Source organism: Gracilinanus agilis, chromosome 1 (assembly GCF_016433145.1).
Source record: "Gracilinanus agilis isolate LMUSP501 chromosome 1, AgileGrace, whole genome shotgun sequence".
NCBI lineage: Eukaryota > Metazoa > Chordata > Mammalia > Didelphimorphia > Didelphidae > Gracilinanus > Gracilinanus agilis.
In genome coordinates this window covers 620,914,707-620,934,824 of record NC_058130.1, presented here as the reverse complement: position 1 = coordinate 620,934,824, position 20,118 = coordinate 620,914,707, and the positions used below count along the sequence as shown (strand labels likewise).

General features: G+C 36.0%; 1 protein-coding gene across 1 annotated transcript in view; it reads left to right on the top strand.

The window, feature by feature from the left end:
- The window catches only part of GMDS (GDP-mannose 4,6-dehydratase), an 847,788-nt gene that overhangs the window by 359,497 nt on the left and 468,173 nt on the right, over positions 1-20,118 (top strand). The window contains exons 5-6 of the mRNA XM_044668245.1: positions 5,565-5,757; positions 6,577-6,681. Coding sequence (XP_044524180.1) covers positions 5,565-5,757; positions 6,577-6,681 — 298 coding nt within the window. The remainder of the gene's footprint in view (positions 1-5,564; positions 5,758-6,576; positions 6,682-20,118) is intronic.

Genomic DNA, 20,118 nt, shown 5'->3' with positions numbered 1-20,118 from the left:
CTGGGCAAGTCACTTGACCCCCATTGCCTACCCTTACCAATCTTCCACCTATAAGTCAATACACACAGAAGTTAAGGGTTTAAAATTTAAAAAAAAATTAAAAAAAAAAGAAATTGTTGATTGTTTCTATGATTTCTTCTTTGACTAACTGTTTTAGGAGAATCATATTATTTCATTTCCAATTAATTTCTGATGTGCCTGTCCAGGTGCCCTTGCTAATTGTTATTTTTATCGCATTATGATCTGAGAAGGTTACATTTATTATTTCTGCTCTTTTGTATTTGTTTGCAATGTTTTTATGCCCTATTACATGGTCAATCCTTGTGAATGTACCATGTGCAGCTGAAAAGAAGGTGTATTCCTTTTTGTCCCTATTTATTTTTTTCCACATATCTATTAAATCTAATTTTTCTGGGACTTCATTCACTTCTCTTATCTCTTTCTTATTTATTTTTTGGTTTGATTTATCTAGATATGAAAGAGGAATATTTAGATCTCCTACTAGTATCGTTTTGCTATCTATTTCTTTCTTGAGCTCTCCCAGTTTTTCCTTTCTGTATTTGGATGCTATGCCATTTGGTGCATACATATTGAGCACTGTTATTTCCTCATTATCTATAATGCCTTTTATCAGAATGTAATTACCTTCCCTGTCTTTTCTAATCATATCTCTTTTTACTTTGGCTTTGTCAGAAATCATGATCGCCCCTCCTGCCTTCTTTTTCTCATTTGAAGACCAAAAGAATTTGTTCAAACCCTCTACTTTAAACCTGTGTATGTCTACCCGTGTCATATGTGTTTCTTGTAGACAACATATGATAGGATTTTGGTTTCTAATCCAATCTGCTATTTGCTTCCATTGAATGGGCAACTTCATCCCATTCGCATTCAGAGTTATAATTATTATTTATTTATTCACCAACATTTTGGTATCCTCTCCTAGTTCCACTCCTTCTTACATTATTTCCTTTTTAACCATTGGTTTGCTTTAAGCCAGTACCCCTTGTTCCCTCCCTTGATTTACTTCCGTTTCTACCCCCTCTCTTATTATTCCCCTCTTTTTATTTTTAAGGCCTAATGAATTCCTTCCCCCTTCTTCTCCCCTCCCTTTTTTGACCTCCCCACTCCCCTGCTCCCCTTGGTTTATCCCTTTTGACTTTCTCAGTATGGTTAGATAGAGTTTTATATCCCAATGGATATAGCTACTCTTCCCTTTCAGTGTTAATTCCACTGAGATTAAGGTTTAAATTTTACCTCTTAATGCTCTTTTCCTCACCTTCTTATAATAGTATTCATCCCCTTCCCTTCCCATGCCCTCTTTGTGTGTAATAGAATATCCTATTTTTCTTATTCATTCAAATTTCTCTTGGTGTCCTCTACTATTCACCCCCCTCTTTCCCACTCCCCATATCATCTTAGATAATTTAGTACTCCAACTCTCCCTATGAATAATTCTTCTAATTACTATAATAGTGAATACTATAATAATTATATATATACATATATATTTATAATAAGAGTTCACTACAGAGAATTACGCATAACATTTCTCCACATAGGAATACAAATAATTAGATGTTATTGAAGCTTTTAAAGCGACAAATTTAAAAAATAAGAGTTTTCTTTCTTTCCCCTCTGTTTCTTATTTACCTTTTCAGGTTTCTCTTGATTTTTTTGGTTGGATATCAAGCTTTCCATTTAGTCCTGGTCTTTTCTGTGCAAATACTTGGAAATCTTCTATCTTGTTGAATGCTCAAACTTTCACCTGGAAATATATAGTCAGTTTTGATTGGTAGGTGATCCTTGGTTGTAGACCCAGTTCTCTTGCCTTTCTGAATATCATATTACAAGCCTTGCGGTCTTTTAGTGTGGAGGCTGCCAGATCCTGTGTGATCCTGATTGGTGCTCCTTGATATCTCAATTGTTTCTTTCTGGCTTCTTGTAAGATTTTTTCTTTTTCTTGGAAACTCTTGAATTTGGCTATCATATTCCTGGGGGTTGTCTTTTCAGGGTCTAGTGTAGAGGGTGATCTATGGATCCTTTCAATATCTATATTGCCCTCTTGTTGTAGAACTTCAGGGAAGTTTTGCTGAATAATTTCTTTTAGTATGGTGTCCTAATTTCTATTAATTTCTTCTTTTTCTTTGAGACCAATAATTCTCAAATTGTCTCTTCTAGACCTGTTTTTCTGATCTGTCAATTTCTCATTGAGATATTTCATGTGTCCTATTTTATCAGTGTTTTGACTTTGCTTTATTTGCTCTTGCTGTCTTGAGAGATCATTAGCTTTCCAATTGCTCAATTCTAGCCTTTAGAGACTGGTTTTCCTTTTCAATCTGGTCATTTCTGGTCTTTAATTTACTTGCCTCACTTTCCAATTGTGAAATTCTGCCTTTTAAACTGTTATTTTCTTGCCAGATTTTGTTTTCCAATTTGATTACCATTTCGTTTGATTTTGGGCATCTTTCTCCAATTGGGAGTTTCTGTCTTCTAACCTGTTAATTTCCTTTTGAGATGTTTCCCACTTCTCTCGTCAAATCTCTTCCATCTTTCATCTCAGATTTCAACTCTTCAAGAGCTTGTGACCAGTTTTCATTATTTTTGGAAGTTTTGTATATGATTATTTTTTTGTTCTGTTGTCTGGATTTTCTCTGTGTAAAAGTTGTTGTGTGTTACAGATTTCTTCTTGTTGATCTTTCTCTTTTGGGGTTCCTGTGGATGGCTTGCTATTGTGAGCAGTGTGCCCTCTCAGGTTTATCCTCACACCCAGGATCTGTCTGCGGTCTTTAGGCTCCTGAGATCACAGATCTAGTTGTTCTCAGGGTCAAGCCTCCTTGTGGTCCCCTTGCTGGTTCCTCTGTCCGAAGCTTTGTGTCTGAGCCTACACTCAGGATCCGAGTCCACACTTGTGACTGAGCCTGTGCTCAGGATCCCTGTCCTCACCTGCACTTAGGGTCTGTGTTCAAAGTCTGCTCATTCTTTAGCCTCTTGGGGTCTTAAGTCTTGCTGCTTTCAGGAGCAGGCCCTGTTGATCCCAGCTAGCTGTCAAGAACTTAATGGGTGCCCCAAGCTCACTCTAGCTCTTGTGCGTTGGCTTTGGCACTGTACGTGGTGTGAGGGGGAGGGGGTTGCTTAGCTCACGTTTTAGTGAGAGCTGTTTCACCCCCTTATAGCATGGAATTGCCCTGATCCCAAGTACCTTCAATGCTGCGCCCTGTTGTGGGCTCCCTTTGTTCCTCTGGATTTGTTTTTGTGTCTTCATGAGGAGTCCTGTATGTATGGCTTAGGAAAGGTTAAGGAAGCTGCTTCTACTCTGCTGCCATCTTATCCCAGAAGCCTCCATAGTGTTCTCAACAGACTGACATCAGGCTATTGACAGTTTAAAGTTGATCCCTTATAGCCAAGCTTCCAAAAGAAGAAGGTTTTGAATGCTATTGGGCTCATTCAGGGCCTAGCATTGATTTTATTCCAGCAGAGATTTAACCAGGCAGGACATGCATTGCTCATCCAAAAGCTTTCTAAAACCTTCTGGCTTATAGGGAAGAGGAGATTTTGAGATGAAGGAAAAGGAAACAGGTTGTCTTATGATATAATGGGTGATGAAGGGAGGTCCTCTCCCTTTTTGATTGCTTGCAAGATTTTTGCCAGACTCTTCCTTAATTGGTTCATCCCTTAGCTGGAGGATAGTCATCTACAGAGAGCCATCATGGCTTAAGAAAGAGCTGAGAGTTGGTTGACATGGTATTTGTTGCCCATCCACTCCAGGAGAAATGCCAGGAGGAGAATAGAGGTCTATATATAATGTTCACGAATCTGCCCAAGGCCTTTGATACTGTCACTTGTGAGAGCTTGTGGAAGATCATGGAAAAATTTCTTTGCCTGGAGCCCATATAAGCATCAGCATGCTTATATGGACTCCGAATAAAGGATGATGTTCCTGTACTTTCCCAGTCACCGTTGGAGTAAAACAGGGCTGTGTCCTTGCTTCCGTGTTCTTTAGCATGATGCTTTATATGATATTGTTGTGCAATGCCTTTGATATAGATGAAAACCACATCAAGGTCAGGTACTGCACTGTCGGCAAACTATTTAACTTGAAAAGGCCATAAGCCAAAACTAAAGTGGAAGAAGAGTTGGCATGGGCCTTTTGTTCCTGGATGATGGTGCACTCATTTCTGCCTCTGAGACTAAGGTGCAACAGAGGATGGTTTGATTCTTTGCAGTTAGTGCTACTTTTGGCCTGACAATTAACAGGAAGGAACAGGTTCTCCACCATATATAGCCCTATCAGTGACAGCACATGGAGAAATATTGAATGCTGTGGGTAAGTTCACTTACCTTGGCAGTATCCCATGGTGGCAATGGTAATGGTGGTTTGATCCACCTGTCTCTAGCTGCTCCCAGGGTCATCCTCCTTGTGCCTTGTTGCTTAAGTGAGGCTGTATGTCCAATATGCCCCTCTGCCTGTCCAAGTCAGGAAGTGTGATTCTTTCTGCTCTCCCACCTCCCATCTATTTCATAGCTGCCATTTGAGCTTAACCTTCAGGCCTAAATGAAATGAGTTTAGTGGTCTGAACAGAGTCCCTAGTGGACAATAGACCATGTTACCAAAACACCATATGCATATACAAAACTATCAGCTCCTCAAGAAACACTCAGTACTGGGCAAACATGAAGGCAGAATTACCTCACACCCCCTGGAGAGTGATTTTTCCAGGTGAAGATTGAGGTCATTCGTAAGGCAGCAGAGAAAAGTGTGCATTGCATTGTGCTTGGCCCTTTTTGGCCTGGGAATATACCAGGGACTACATTTTGTAGCATAGTACTATAACTTCATTATTTGCTTGGGATAGATAACATGTAGTTTTTTTTCCTTTTATAGATTTGCGCAAATTGAATTCATTTGCTTCTAGTACATTGCAGTGATTTGTGTATGTTCATGGAGAAGTAGATCTAAAGGAAGAAAGTTTTTAAAGAATAAACATTTTAAAAATTAAATACTTTAAGTTTTTTTAACTGAAATGTAATTTTCTCAAATCATATTTTTTTAAAGTGGAAATGCATTTTGCTTGGAGATGAGAGCGAGAATTCTTCTTTAACACTTCCCTCTTCAGATGTCACTTAATCTCTTGTAAAATATCTATCTTATATGTTCTACCTAACAATAATATGAAATTATAAAAGCTTCAGTAGTCAAGTTAGTTGTAGTTATTAGAAACTGTTCTCACTTACTTTTAGAAATTGAGTGTTTTCTTAATGTTTATGACCAAGATGTTTATCTAACATTTTGAAAAATTATACATAGAGAATTAATATATTTTTTAATTACATAGAGAATTAAGATATTTCTCAGCCATATCAACCAGTGGGTACCTTTTCCTTTGAAATACAGAAGCCAGTCATAATCTTGTCTTGGGATTTGAAAATAACTTCTTCCTCATTTTATAAACTTAACTACTAAAAATGCAGGCAAAACCATATAGAGCTATCATGTGACAATCATGTGACATCTTAGACATCATATAAAATTGTTTCATTATCTTTTTTCTGTCTCCTATTTCTAGATTTCTTTTGACCTTGCTGAATATACTGCTGATGTTGATGGTGTCGGCACCCTACGGCTTCTTGATGCAATAAAGACTTGTGGCCTTATCAATTCTGTAAAGTTCTACCAAGCCTCAACAAGTGAACTTTATGGAAAAGTACAAGAAATACCACAAAAGGAGACTACTCCTTTTTATCCTAGGTCACCATATGGTGAGAATATATGTATATACATATGTGTACATGCGCATGTCTGTTTTAGGGTGTGTGTGTGTTTCTGGTTTAATTCTGCACATGTCTCAGGGCTGAAGTCATTTGGGTGTGAGATTAACATTAAGATAGACCAAAAGTGACTAGACTTGTTGAGAGGCATACCTTTATAAATTGCTAAATAAAAGTATTTGCTGCCATTGCCTTAGGGATGGAAATTACCACCTCACTTCACAGAACCTTGTTCATTCAGCTCTTCCATATAGAAGAGTTTAAAAGGAAAATTAGACTCAACATGATTCTTTTTATTGAAAGATTGTGAGATCTTGTTGAAGTGATAAGATTTCATGTTTTTTGTTTCCTCAATCATAGTCACCCAAGAGTTCCTTTCCTCAGAACCTATGCTAAATCTGGAATATTTTTAAAGCAGCATTTATAGAAGACTACAGTGATCATTTAAATCAGTCAGAAGTGTTAAAAAGTCATATTTTTACTACCTTATCACTACTTTAAAAAACAAACTAGTAAACATCAAAACAAAATATTTCATATATATTCTGTATTTGTTTTTATATAAGAGAAAAACTGTATCCTAGTGTAAGAAAAAAATAAATATCTTTTTTCCCCAATACAAATATTCACAATAGAACAAAAGTTTAATTTTCAACTTCTCATTTGTCTGCTCTTTCTTGCTTTGGGTTTCCTTTGATTTTTACATCTTTCTATAATTATTCATTAGTCGTGTCCTGAAAATTGTTAGGAACTGACTTGTTTTTTTTAAATAAGAGTCTAATATTAATTTTAATCAAATTCCTCCAACAGGAGCAGCAAAACTTTATGCTTACTGGATTGTGGTAAACTTCCGTGAGGCCTACAACCTGTTTGCTGTGAATGGCATTCTTTTCAATCATGAGAGTCCCAGAAGAGGTTAGTAGATGTGCATGAGTGCATAAATAGTCTCAGATAAAAAAATGGGGCAGAAAAATGACTGCATTAACACTGGAAAAGAACAGTAATATTTCAATTTTTTATTTATCTGAAGTGTATAAATGAAGAAATATCTATCCAGTTTTATTCAAGACAGGTTGTTTCTTAAAAATCATTCTTGAAATTTGTGAATTGCAAAAGAACTCTGCTCATCCATAACAAGGACATAAAAACTATTTACCTCCTTGATCTTCTGAGAGAAGACCAGAAAGAAAAAATGCCCTGGTATGCCATGTTGCTAAAGGAATCTTTGTTTATACCTAATAAAACATGATTTGTGATCATATTTGGGAATGCTCCTGTGACTTTCTTGTTATAGGGTAGTTGTGGTGATGAAATTCTCTCTACCAATTTAGATTATCACCAGCTTTGCAATTTATAGTCTAAATTACTTAGACTTAGTTATTTAGATCTCTTCCACTATGCCGCCTTATTTCTTCATCATGTTAACAGCAAACATTAATTCAAAAATTTCATTGAAACATTTCCTTTCATATAATTTTAAAAAATTTATACAACTTAGTCAAGAATTTCTTCAACTTATTTCAGGATATGGTACATAGAAGGAAAAGTAATGGAATTGCTTATTTTTCAGAATAGCAATACTCTAGAGGATCATCAATATGTGTATAGTTACTCCAACTGGGCAGATCTCAATTCATGCCTTTCTATACTTGGTGATTCCTGGTCATGTCTTCCCATAAAACCTCTGTGCATTGTTTACATATAATATACTGCAAGTCCATCTCTTGGCCTTTCCTTATTATATATGTTCTAATCAATACAACATTTGGAATAAATACTTATTATCCTTTGTTCTTGCTACATGACTGTTCCCCTTCCTTTTCTAGTTGTACATATTTTGGAGGATGATTTTTATACCACTTGTGTATGCCATTTCATATAAATAAATCCTGAGAATATGTTTTAGCCTATTTATCTCTCCAGTACCCTTCTATGCCATTTTGATTTTTTAGAGATTGTGTTGTTTTATAATTTAAAGTCCAGTGGCATTTCACAGAAGAGTATCAATATTAAAATATGGGTCCTTTTTTTAAGGCAGCACAGTAGTAGTTCTAAGGGAAAAACTGTTTCTTTACTATTCTCTCTGCTATCTACCTTACCTTGAATTTGAAATTTTTAGAAGTGAATTCCAACTTCATTAGAGCATACCCTAAGATTTCAAGCAAGACACCAGCTCCTATAGTCTCCTTCCTTTCAATTTTGCTTTCCTAAATCTGTTTTTCATCTTTATTGTGACTCTGCCCCTAGTGCAATGGGAAATTTACACCACTAGAACCAGTCATGGGCAGCAAAATGGTACAGTGAATGGAACACCAGGCCTGGAGTCATGAAGACTCATCTTCCTAAGTTTAAATCTGACCTTAGACATGTCTTGGCTGTGTGACCCTGGGCAAGTAGCCTAAGCCTGTTTGCCTCAGTTTCCTCATCTGTAAAATGATGTGGAGAAGGAAATGGCAAATTATTCTAGTATCTTTGCCAAGAAAATCATCTGATGGGCTTCCAAAGAATCAGACATTACTAAAACAACAACAATAAGAATCAGTCACAGAGTTCAAACAGGTCTTGTAAATTACTGATTCTTTATAGAGGAGGAACCTAGGCTGTTGTAGTGTGTGACTTAATGGCTGTTGTGAGGAACTTTCAACAACCTAACACTATACAGTATTGGAAAGATGAATAGTTAACACTTTATAGGTTCATTTTTATTACTGAAGAAAGAAAATTCTTTAAGCTATTCTTTTAAAATAATGAATTGGGTAATTCCTCTTATTTTTTCATAATCCACTAAAGCTGACTGTGTAGAAATTCATTTTCCTTTTTATGTAGTCATATTCTTATTTTTTCCTTTATCTTGAAAAATGAAAATAAATTGATATTAAAGTCAATATACCAATACAGTTCAAGCATTTAAATTTCCTACAATGCTTGAATCTTACTAGTTTTAGTGCAAGAATCCAAAAAATTTTCCAAAAAATTTGGAAGCAAGTTATTCTGAATTGGGAAAAGTCTAAATTCTAGACTAGAATACATAGAAACTTTCTTTTAAATTTCAACTACACATAGAGTAACTCAAATTCACTGTTAATACAATATTTCTAAATAGAGCTCTAGCCAGTTATGCGTTAATGAATAGGAAAGATACATTTGTAATTAAGAAAATATAAATTTTGCATGTACACATTTTGCTAAAGTACTTTGAAAAGATTTATACTTTTAAGAAAATTAAGCATGCTCCATCAGTCTTTTTTTGACTAGTAACTCAATTAGCAGATCCTCTGTTTCATAGATAGTGCAAAGGTAAAGTTCAGAACAGATCAAATTGAATGAACACAAATGCTAAATTAGTGAAAGTGCAAATTAATGAGGCTTTACTGCATTACAAGATTTTTTTCTTCTTGGCCGTAAAATAAGTCTAGAATTGGTTTTGTGATATAAGCTACTTTTCTTAATGCAAAATAATTGGCAAAGACTATTTTTGAATTTGTGCATGTTGTTCCATGAGATAAGTTGTAACTTTAAAAAAATGTGGATAGTTCTGCCTAGATTTTTTTTTTTAAATAATGATGTAGACAGTCAGGCCTGGAGACTAATAACTTTTCCCATTCCCAGGCTCCTCATTCATTTCTGTGCATAAATATTCCAAGGGTAATCTACTAATCGCAGCTCTCTGTAGACTTCTGTTGGCTGGTTGACCTCTCCCAGGCCTGCTCCATTACATACATTTGCACAGCCAAGCTCTGGAAAAGCATTTTCATTATTTCCTGTGGACTAGCTAAGCCCAAGATGTATATGGATGGGGTTGTACAAATGTCCCTTGTGAGTGTTTTATACCTCCTGTGTCCATCTATGAAAGAGATAGCACTGTATGACAACAGAAGAAACTATCTTTTTTAGTTTTTAAAAGAACAATAGATAAGGAAGGAAAGCATTATGCATCATGAAAAGAGCACTGGGCCAAGAGTCAGTATTCTGCCTTTTTTTCTCAAATAGCTACATAAATATGGGCAGTCTATTCAATCTGACTCTCAGCTCTCAAATGGAGGTAATAATATTTGCACTTCCTTATAGCAATATTGTGGGAAAAGCATTTAGTAAATTGTTGCTGTCCATCTTTGTGTCTCAGATTTCTTATCTGTAAAATGGATTAAATGATAATTATCTTCTTTATTGATATATGACAAGGATCTAATGAGCAAATGTTTGAAGAAGTGTTTAGAAAAGTATAAAGCACCATTTCAGTGTGAGATATTATTATTAAATGTGTCAGTGTATTATAGTGGATAAACTATTGAACATGAGGTCAAGAAGGCTTGTGTTAAAATCAGAGGACTGGGCAAAATACCCTTTGGTTCTCAAATTCCTCATCTGTAAAAGGAAGAGATTAGCCTCCAAAACCCCTTCCGGCCCTAAATCTAGAATCTTATGATCCTATGGTAAAACATTCTACCCTTCAAATTTAAGCTGCCGATAGGTAATCATTGGGGGAAAACCAAAGCAATTTCTCGATATGGCCTAAAATCAATATCCATTTGGTCCATTCTCCTATAATTTCTATTCCTTCTGATATGGAATTCATAATAGTAATTATTCCTGTTTAGAGTGTCAAACCCCTGATACTGTAAGAAAATTGATAATCCAGAAGAGATTAGTTATGTTTGTTCCTTTTACTTTGTTTCCAAGGCAAAAAACGTAGACTAGTATTTCACAAATTAAGTTTTATTGAAGCTCTTTTTCTTTCCATCAAAGTCATCTCAGACTTATCCCCCTGTGACACAGAAAAACATACAAAACTAATCTATATGATGACAGAATCTGAGAATGTGTTTAATATTTTCTCTTAGTAGACTAATGTAAAATTTAAATTAATATCTAATAACTTCAAGTATTATATTTTATAAAATTTATTAGTAATCACTTGAAGTAGGAGAAATAAAAGAACAAAAGTAAAAACCTGAGTAAAGCCACATGAGTAAAATTCTCCTGCCTGGCACTTACCCAACCACCACAGCCATATTCCCCAGGAGCAGAGCCTGAGGGAGGAGCTTCACAAAACTTATATCTTCCCTACATTAATATGTAAGTGTAAATATGAAAATGGGATGCCGGGGCAGAAAGTCCCTGGGGAGCAAAATTCTAATTACACACTAAGAAGGACTTATAGCATGGCTGGAAACAATGCTAAGAGTTAAAATGTTAACTTGAAGTTATCTTAGAATTTCAGTTCCCCAGTATACTAACCTCCACAAGCATTCTATGTAAAGAAATTCTTCTGTTCTCTGATTCTATATGAAAATGACAACAGACACGTATACATGATTGTTGGTTGCCTTTATGAGAAGGGGACATTTTATTTTGTATGGAGACCCAACTACTTCTCCTTGCTTGCTTGCCTTGCAAGCAACAGCACAGATGACTAATTTCCAATACTTTTAGCATAGTGACAGCATATCATAGGAAGTTTGATTTGCTTACATCTCTTTTGACCCTTTCTTTTCCCCAATCCAAGTGATATCGGGAATTTTTTTTTCAAAGTGAACTAAGATAATTTTTTTGAGAATTCCATTATATCCTTCAGGTAATTAAAGTCAAGCTTGGGTAACACAAAATCAGAGGCTCGACATGATAATCTCTTGCATAAAATACTGGGTGAATAGTCAGGGTTTATTCTCTGCAGTCTGTCATTCATTCACTTTATGACCTAAGGAAAGTTAATTAACAATTTGGTGCTACAGCTTCTCCATTTACTTATAAATGATGATCCTGAAGTGGTAGTATTTCCTACAAGTCAATCATTAAATAATGATTAAATCTTCTAGAATATGTAGGAAGAAAAAGATTTTGGTTTTGTGGTAAATGGGACACATATATAGAAATATAGGAAAAACATATAATCAACATCAGGTCTTTGAGTACCACTGTTTCCTTTAATTAATTTCACAGGTGAAATTTTAATATTATGAGTTTCCAAGTATTTTAAATAATGAATTTTCCCCCCTCTGCTTAAACTACTTATACCATCCTTTTTTCCCTCTTTCTTAGGTATAGAGTTCAGTGAAAGATGAGAAAGGAGGAATAAGTTGTTATATTAACCCTCCCACATATCAGGCATTGTTAGTTGCTTTAGATATTTCTCATCTCATTTGATCCTTCATGGATAGAGATCTAGCCTCAGATATTTTCTACCTATATGTCCCTGTGCAAGTCACTTAATCTGTGACTGCCTTAGTTTCTTCATTTGTAAAATTTGATTAATAGTGCCTACTTCTTAGAATTTATTCTGATCATAAAATGAGATAACATTTGTAAAGTGCTTCGCAAATCTTAAACTGCTATATAAATGTTACCTATTATTTTTATTTTGGATGTGAGGTGGGGTGAAGGGATGAAGTTAGGATTGACCAGAGTTCTTCCGCGCTCAAATAAAAGATCTGAGAGCAACTTTAGGGTTTAGAGTAGCCAGGTTTTATTTAAATTAGAAAGGTCTAGAAAAAAACTAGGAGGTAGATAGAAAGGGAAAAGGCGCCAAGAGAGAGAGCTCAGGATCCAAGAGCCTCTGGGCTGGAGAGCAGACCCTCCAGGGTAGAGAGAGCCTCCAGGGTAGAGAGAGAGAGAGAGAAAATGTGCCAAGCTTTCTTTTTTATACTTTCTCTGACACCTTCCACAAAGGAAGTGGGAGTTGTAGGGGAAGTTGTAGAAGGCAGTCCTGGGAGTTGTAGTCTCCCAAGGCTTACAAAAATTCCAAATAACACATGGACTTTGAAAGATAAAGGAGTATAGAAGGGCCTGCCATGCTATGATCCACGGGGACCCAAAGAATTGGACACAACAGAACTAGCCTCAGACACTTACTAGTTGTATGACCCTGGGCAAGTCAACTATCCCTGTTTTCCTTACTTCCTCATCTGTAAAATGAACTGAAGAAGGAAATGACAAACCACTACAGTATCTGTGCCAAGAAAACCCCAAATGGGGTCATGAAGAGTTGGGGCATACCTGAAAAATGACTGAACAGTAACAGAAATTGTTATTTAATTATAAATATAATGTTCTTAACTTCATGTTGTCCCCCTTTTTTTATATGCCATAATGACTTTACATTATTAAATTTCTCTCTTCTGTTTGAGTCTGATGAAATGGTCCGTTCTTGCCAAGACGACCAAACCCTCTACTTATACCTTTGATTCTTTCCTATCGCTGACCTCTAGAAGCTCTTCCTTTGAAGTTTTATCACATCCCCATTCTTTCCTCATCTTCTGGGCCTTTTCCTAATGCTTATAAATATATTTGTCACCCTTATTTTTTATAAGGAAAAAAACCAACAAACTTCTCTTGACCTTTCATCCCCTCAAACTATCATTCTGTGTCTTGTCTCTCTTCATAACCAAACTAAACAATCCATTGCCTCTACTTCTTTTCCACTCTCTCACCTGTCATATCCTTGCAGTCTGGTTAATGACCCTCTCCTCCTCCTATTCCACTCCACTAAAACTGCTTTTCCCACAGTAAAAAAACCTAACTTCCAACTACTAATTTTTTTTTAAAAAACTAACATTTATACAATACTTACTATATGCCAGGCACTATGCTAAGCACTTTACAACTTTTATCTCATTTAATCTTTACAACAACCATGCAAAGAAGGAGCTATTCTTATCTCTGTTTTACAGATAAAGAAACTGAGGCAAACACTGGTTAAAGTGATTTGCTCAGAGCCACACAACTAATCAGTATCTGAGGCTGGATTTGAACTCATGTCTTCCTGACTCCTGGCTCAGCACTCTTATTCATAGTACCACCTAGTTGCCTGTAGGTTCCTAAATTGAATTGCCTTCTCTATCTTCTTACTTCTTGTCCTCTCCATTACTTCTAACATCATCAAACGTCCCTTCCTTCTGAATAGTCTCTTGTCCCTTGGCTTATGTGACACCAGTCAATCCTTATTTCTCCTCTTATGTATCTGATTTCTACCTCTCAACCTTCTTGGCTTTATCATCATCCATTTACTGCCTCTAACAGTGAGTAGTCTTCTATGGCTCAATCCTAGGCCCTTTTGTCTTCTGCCTGTACCTTCACTGAGCAATTTCATTCATTCCCCTGGACTCAGTTATCTTCGCTATGTTTGCAGGCAACTCTCAATGTGTCCATTCCTAATTTTTCTCTCATATCACCAGCTGGCAACTGGATATATTTTTCTGGATGTCGCTTAAACTTCTCAAATTTACTATTTTAAAAACAATGGTTATTGCATCTCTCCAGCATTCCCCATGCCCTCTTTCCTAACTTTTTTTTTCCCTTTTTGATTAGTGTCAAATATTAATAATGATCTCTACCCCTTTTGGACACCCAAAACAACCTTTTGATTTTAAAGCAAAAAAAAAAAAAAATTTAGGAAATTATGAAGTTTCTCCCTGAGGTCATGGGTGGATTCCTCCCTTTTATCTTCCATGCTAAGAAATGCTGTACTTGCACTGTGCAGCCATTGTAAAAGCCATAAGAACATGTTTTTAATCGATCTAATCTTTTACCAAATCTTCTCAGTTTTATCTCTATAACTATTCTCATAGCTTCTCTTCACTTTCCACTTACCTAACCACCAACCCATTTCTTTAAAACCCTTAGCCTATACTGTTGCTATATTCTCTTAATGGATCCAGTTTCCAGTCCCTCTACTTTCCAAACCATCTTCCACACACCTGCCAAAATAATCTTACCAAAATGCAATTTTGAACCACATGCCTCCCCTGTTCAAAAGTCTTCAAAGTTTCCCTCTTTAGTTCAGAATAAAAAACAAACTTCTCTTCTTGGCATTTGAAGCCTTTCTTATTCTGCCTTCAGCTTACCTTTCCAGGCTTATTTCAGTCTCCCATTCACACACTCTCTGTTCCAGCAAAATTTGCCCATTTGCTATTTCCCAAACTCTGCATTCCACCTTCTGTTTCCAAATTTTTACACAAGCTGCCCCTAATGTCTGGAATGCAATCTTTCTTTTCATCTACCTGTTAGATATGAATGCTTATAATATATAACGTGAATATATAGTAGAGCACAGTACCTAGCACACACTAAGTGCTTAATAAATGCTTATTATGCAGTGCTCAGCTTTTGTCATCTCCTCTGGAAAACCCTTTTTCATACTGATCTCTGTAGTTGTGAGGGCACTCAGCCTTCTTATTATTATCTTCAATTAATTTTGTTTGTATTTCCCTTTACAATGTAACTTTTTTAGAAAAGAGAAGAATTTTTATTTCTGTCTTTGTCTCTCTAGGCCTCTTATAGTGCCCTGCACATGGTAGGTACAATGGCTAGTTGTTTATTTGAATTGAATAAATATGAAGTATTAATGAATATTTCAAATGGAAGATTGAACATATTTTAATTACATTTATTTTTCTAGATTACATGTTGATAAAATTTTTAGTAATCATTTTCTGACATATTGCTATCTGTATTCTCTCCTTTCTACCCTCTCTTTCTCCCTCCTTGAGATGATAGGTAATATGATAGAGATTAAATATATGCTATCTCATGCCATGCATATTTCCATATTCATGTTGTGAAAGAAGACACATATTACTTATAAAAGAAGAAACTCATGAAGGAGATAAAATGAAGAATGGTATACTTTAATCTGCATTCAGACTCCATCAGTTACTTCTCTGATGATAAATAATTTTTCTTGTCATGATTCTCTTGGAGTTGTCTTGGATCCTTGCTAAGGATAGTTAAGTCATTCACAAGATGGGGAAGTTTTTAGCTTTAGTTATTATCTGGAACAATTTGAGCTGAATTTGAAGAATGACTTAACCAGGAAGGCTTTCTATAAAACATTATTTCCAGACTTTGTTGACAAAATGTTTAATGTGTGTACTTTTTTAAAGCTGCCATGAAAAAAAAGATTTTTTTGGGCATGCAATATATAGAATGGCTTAGTATGAAACTTAATTCTTAGATATTATTTTAAAAGAATAATTTTAGCGTCTTGCTTCCTTTAATATTATTAAGATTGAACAAACATGCAAATTCATATGGATTTTATGTGGTCGATGGTTCTGGAAGGAATCTTGAGAAACTTTTTAATATTATCTGGCAATAGTTTCTGAATGGTCACTTTCTTATCACTTTGTTATTTGGTTCCATGTTGCATCTCCATTTACTAAAAATATTAAACAACAAAAACAATTATTATATTTTGGGAATATACTTCTTGTTTGGGAAATTCCTATGACTTTAAAAATGAATGGACAAGGAAATTTAGAAGTGAGAAGTTCCAGGTTTAATTATACCATGTTCTAAATTTCATGTCTTATCAGTTACAATAATTATTTGGAGTCACAAGCAAATAAATGCTAATGTACTGAATTTTTAACAAATTAACAAATAAGCATCTATTAAGCACTTAGTGTGTGCTAGGTACTGTGCTCTACTATATATTCATGTTATATATTATAAGCATTCATATCTTATTTATATGAAATGTATTGCATATGTAAAAACACTTTGTTTTGCAATTATTACATTTCTCTTGCTTGCTCATTTTCATCTTCTTTTTCCCTCTCGTTCTTCCTTCATAGAACCCAAAATTAATAGGATTCTTCTTTCTAGTAAATTGATATGTCAGTGGAAACCTAAACTAACTTATATTCCCTGACCCTTAAAGCACAAAGTTTGGAACACCCGGAATTCGAAGCACTGTTTTTTTGAATCTTAATGTATAGTTGTCTGTAGGTGAGGGTGTACTTAGTTTAGATGTTATATAGCCGAGGAATGGCTTCCCAGGGTGCCATATTCTTGAAGAAAAAGCAGGGAAGTCATGAGTGCACTGTGTGAAAGGGCACTCTGCAATAAACTGTTGCCAGTTTGAGTTGATCTGTTCTGCCAGTTTTCATTGGTGGGGCCCTTTGCTTTTTGGTCTCTCACTTGGACAACTGGCCTCAGGAAGAAGAGCATGGATGTTTCCACAATTCAGCACTTTTAGTCCCTTTGCTAGGATATTCTTAAAAATTTAACTTGAATCTGCTTATTAGATTATTAGGTCAAGCTCTGGGCAATTTATTGACTGCCACTTTCAGAAAAGACAGACGAGGTTGAAAGTTGGCAAAGCAAACCTGTGCCATAGGCTTTCATTTACCGCAATGAATCATCGTCTGTAATTGGCTTCATCCCTTTGATACCTTTAGTCTGAGTAAGAAATCACGTTCCATGTTGACAGCGTTATTTCTTCCATTCTCCGCCCACTCTGTTCCTTCTATTTTTTCCCCTTTAGTGTTGAAAAATGTAAAACTTCCTCACTTCTGACTCAAACACAGTTTTCTCTAGGTAGCTCTGGCCTTACTTTTTCAGTTTTTGCAGGTTTGATTAAGTCCTTGCCTGATTAAATGAATCTCTCTTTTTTGTATGCTATGCATATAACATACATGACAACTGAGACACCTGTCCTGCCACATATATTTAGGTAGTCTTTTAAAAAGGATTATGACTCAGCCTGTGCTGTCTTCCCTTAGGAAAAATTAGTCCCTTGGGGATCTTGTTAAGCTATACTGGATTCAATGGGTCCAATTATTGTTTATTACTTGGGTATTTTTATTCTGTTTACATATTGTTTCAATATTATAATGTTACAATTTGCATTTTCTCTACAACACTATCTGCCTATGTATAAAAATATGAGTTTATATGCTTTATTTTTCTTCTCACTTTTTTATAACTAAAGCCTTTCTTTGTAACCTAATCAGATAAACAAAAAAATTTGGCAAACACATCTCTCATGCCAGAAAACACTTGCCAACAAAAAGTACTAACAGAGATAATCAGAGTTGTGTAGGACTTTAGAGGTTATCCAATAAAATCTCTTTGTTTTGTAAATGAGGAGACTGAAGCTCATGGATATAAAGTGCCATGCTAATTATATCACAACTAGGTAATGTATGTACTTTATTTAGATATAGTATTTAGATTTAGAGCTAAAATGGATAGCTAAAATAGTGATCTAGTTCAATACCTTTATTTCATAAAAGGGAAATAAGTCCTAAATAATCTCTCTTTTGCCCAAGGTCCTTTAAGGTGTAATAGGAAAATAGCATTTTAAGAGTAGAAAGCAGAAAAGCAGGCAAGGGCTGACAGGGCTGAACATTCCAAACATGGAATGCAACAAGTGACTTCTTGGAGTAGACTCTCTCAATGGCAGTTGTCATTCCTTCAGTTTAGTGTTATCTGGTTTTACCTACTTCCTAAGTCATTCCCCTTCCTTAAGGGCTGGTTTAGTGATTGACAGTTGCCCAAAACACACCCATACTGGTCTCCCTATAGATATTATTCCCTTAAAAAGGGAATAAGTAGCAAAGTTGGGATTTTAACCCAGACTCTCTGGCCCCAAATACAATGCTAATCCATTTTAAAAATCCCTCAAACCATCTATATTTTGTTGTTGTTGTTCAGCATTTCAGTTATTCCTGACACTTCATCACCCCATTTGGGGTTTTTTTAGCAAAGATTCTGGGATGGCAGCATTAAATGACTTGCCCAGGATCACACAGCTATTGTGTCTGAAGCTAGATTTCCCCCTAGGCCTTCTTCCTGACTCCAGACCCAGCTCTCTATCCACTATGCCACTTAGCTCCCCAAATCATCCTTAAAACTGAACTCATAAAAAAGGGTGAGCCTGTTTTAGTTGTACAGAATCTTAACTGGAAGACAAAAAGGGTAAAATGGGAGAAAGAATGATTCTGGTAAAAGAGGGAAAAGATTCTTTTTTGAACTATAATCTTTCTCATAAGGAATGACTCCTTCATACTCTTAGTTACTGTGAAGGGGTAAAGGGAAGAAGGGAGGAAGGAAGGTTTGATGGGAGAAAGGAGAGAGGAAGGTAGAGGAAGGGATCTGGGTTGCCATAAACTGTGAAGGGGTGAAGGGATGCAAGTAGGAGGATTGAATGGATGGGAGAAAGGAGAGAGGAAGGGAAAGGAAGGTAGTGGTCCCAGCCCCCAGTGGGGGGGGGAAATTGACCAGAGCCCTCAAATGAATAATCAGAGAGCAACTTTAGGGTTTAAAATAGCTGGGTTTTATTTTAATTAGAAAAGGGAAGGTCTAGGAAAAACTAGGAGATAGATAGAAAGAGAAAAGGCGCTAAGAGAGAGAGCCTCTGGGATCCAGAGCAGACCCTCTTGGGTAGAGAGAGCTCCAGAGTAGAGAGAGCTCCAGGTAAGAGAGAGCAGAGCCCCCAGGGTAGAGAGAGGGAAAAGGCACCAAACTATCTCTTTTGTACTTTCTCTGACACCTCCCACAAAGGAAGTGGGAGTCCTTAGGAGAAGTTGTAGCAGGGAGTCCTGGGAGTTGTCTTCCAGGGCTTACAACAATTTCAAATGACATATTACCCAAAAACTTTTTTGTTATCATAAGTACTGTGGTTCATATTTAATCAATTCATACTATAATTTTACAATAACCCCAAATCAGAGAAAACCAGAATAGGATATTTTCCCCAACTAAATCGTCATTGTATTATACCTTCCCACTCCTTCAGTTGAACTTCTAGATTAATTTGATAATATCTGTAAAACATTTTGAGCTAGTGGTAGAAAATTGGTACAGAAATGAGTATTATTATTATAATTTAGGACCCATTATCATCCCCTCATCTCTTCTAATATGTAATAAGCATTTTTAAGAAATTAAGATGGTAGAGTGGGGCAGAGTGGAAAGCATTGCCTTTGAAGTGAGACAGCCTCTCTCTGCTAATTTTGGATTTGGCATCACTCAGTTGTGTGATCTTGGACTTCATGTATAGTAAGTCAGCTACCTCCAAAGTGAAGAAGTTTTAAGTTTAAATCTCACCTCTATATCTTGATACTGACTGTCATCTGGAGAAAACCACTTAACATCTTAGTTCTCTAGCCAAATCCCTAAAACTGTAAGTTTCAGAGAGAGTATTGCCTGGCTTCAGTAGAAGGGAGTTTTCTTATCTTTGAGTTCCCTATGCCAAAGAAAACTCAGGTTTAATCCTTTTACCTGTATGGTTCCCAAACTGGAAAATGGGTGGTAGTAGGAATGGAGTGAGAAAGGACAAAGTAGCTGGGATTAGATTACTTAGAATAATGTGAAGCATGGCTGGAGCTTATCTAAATGTAGAGCCCCAGAACCCTAGGTTGGGAGTTCTGGTACAGAAAGTTTGGTTTTGTCTTTGGATCTATGTCATTTAGAATGGTGCCAGACACATAGAGTAAGTGCTTAATACATTTTTATTGATACTCTCCATAGAACCCTCCATGAACTCTACAGTCCAGTCAAACTGCTTATGTTACTCTATCTTCTTATAAGATCTGGGTGGTAGTTGAGGTCCAGTCCAGCTCTCAGATT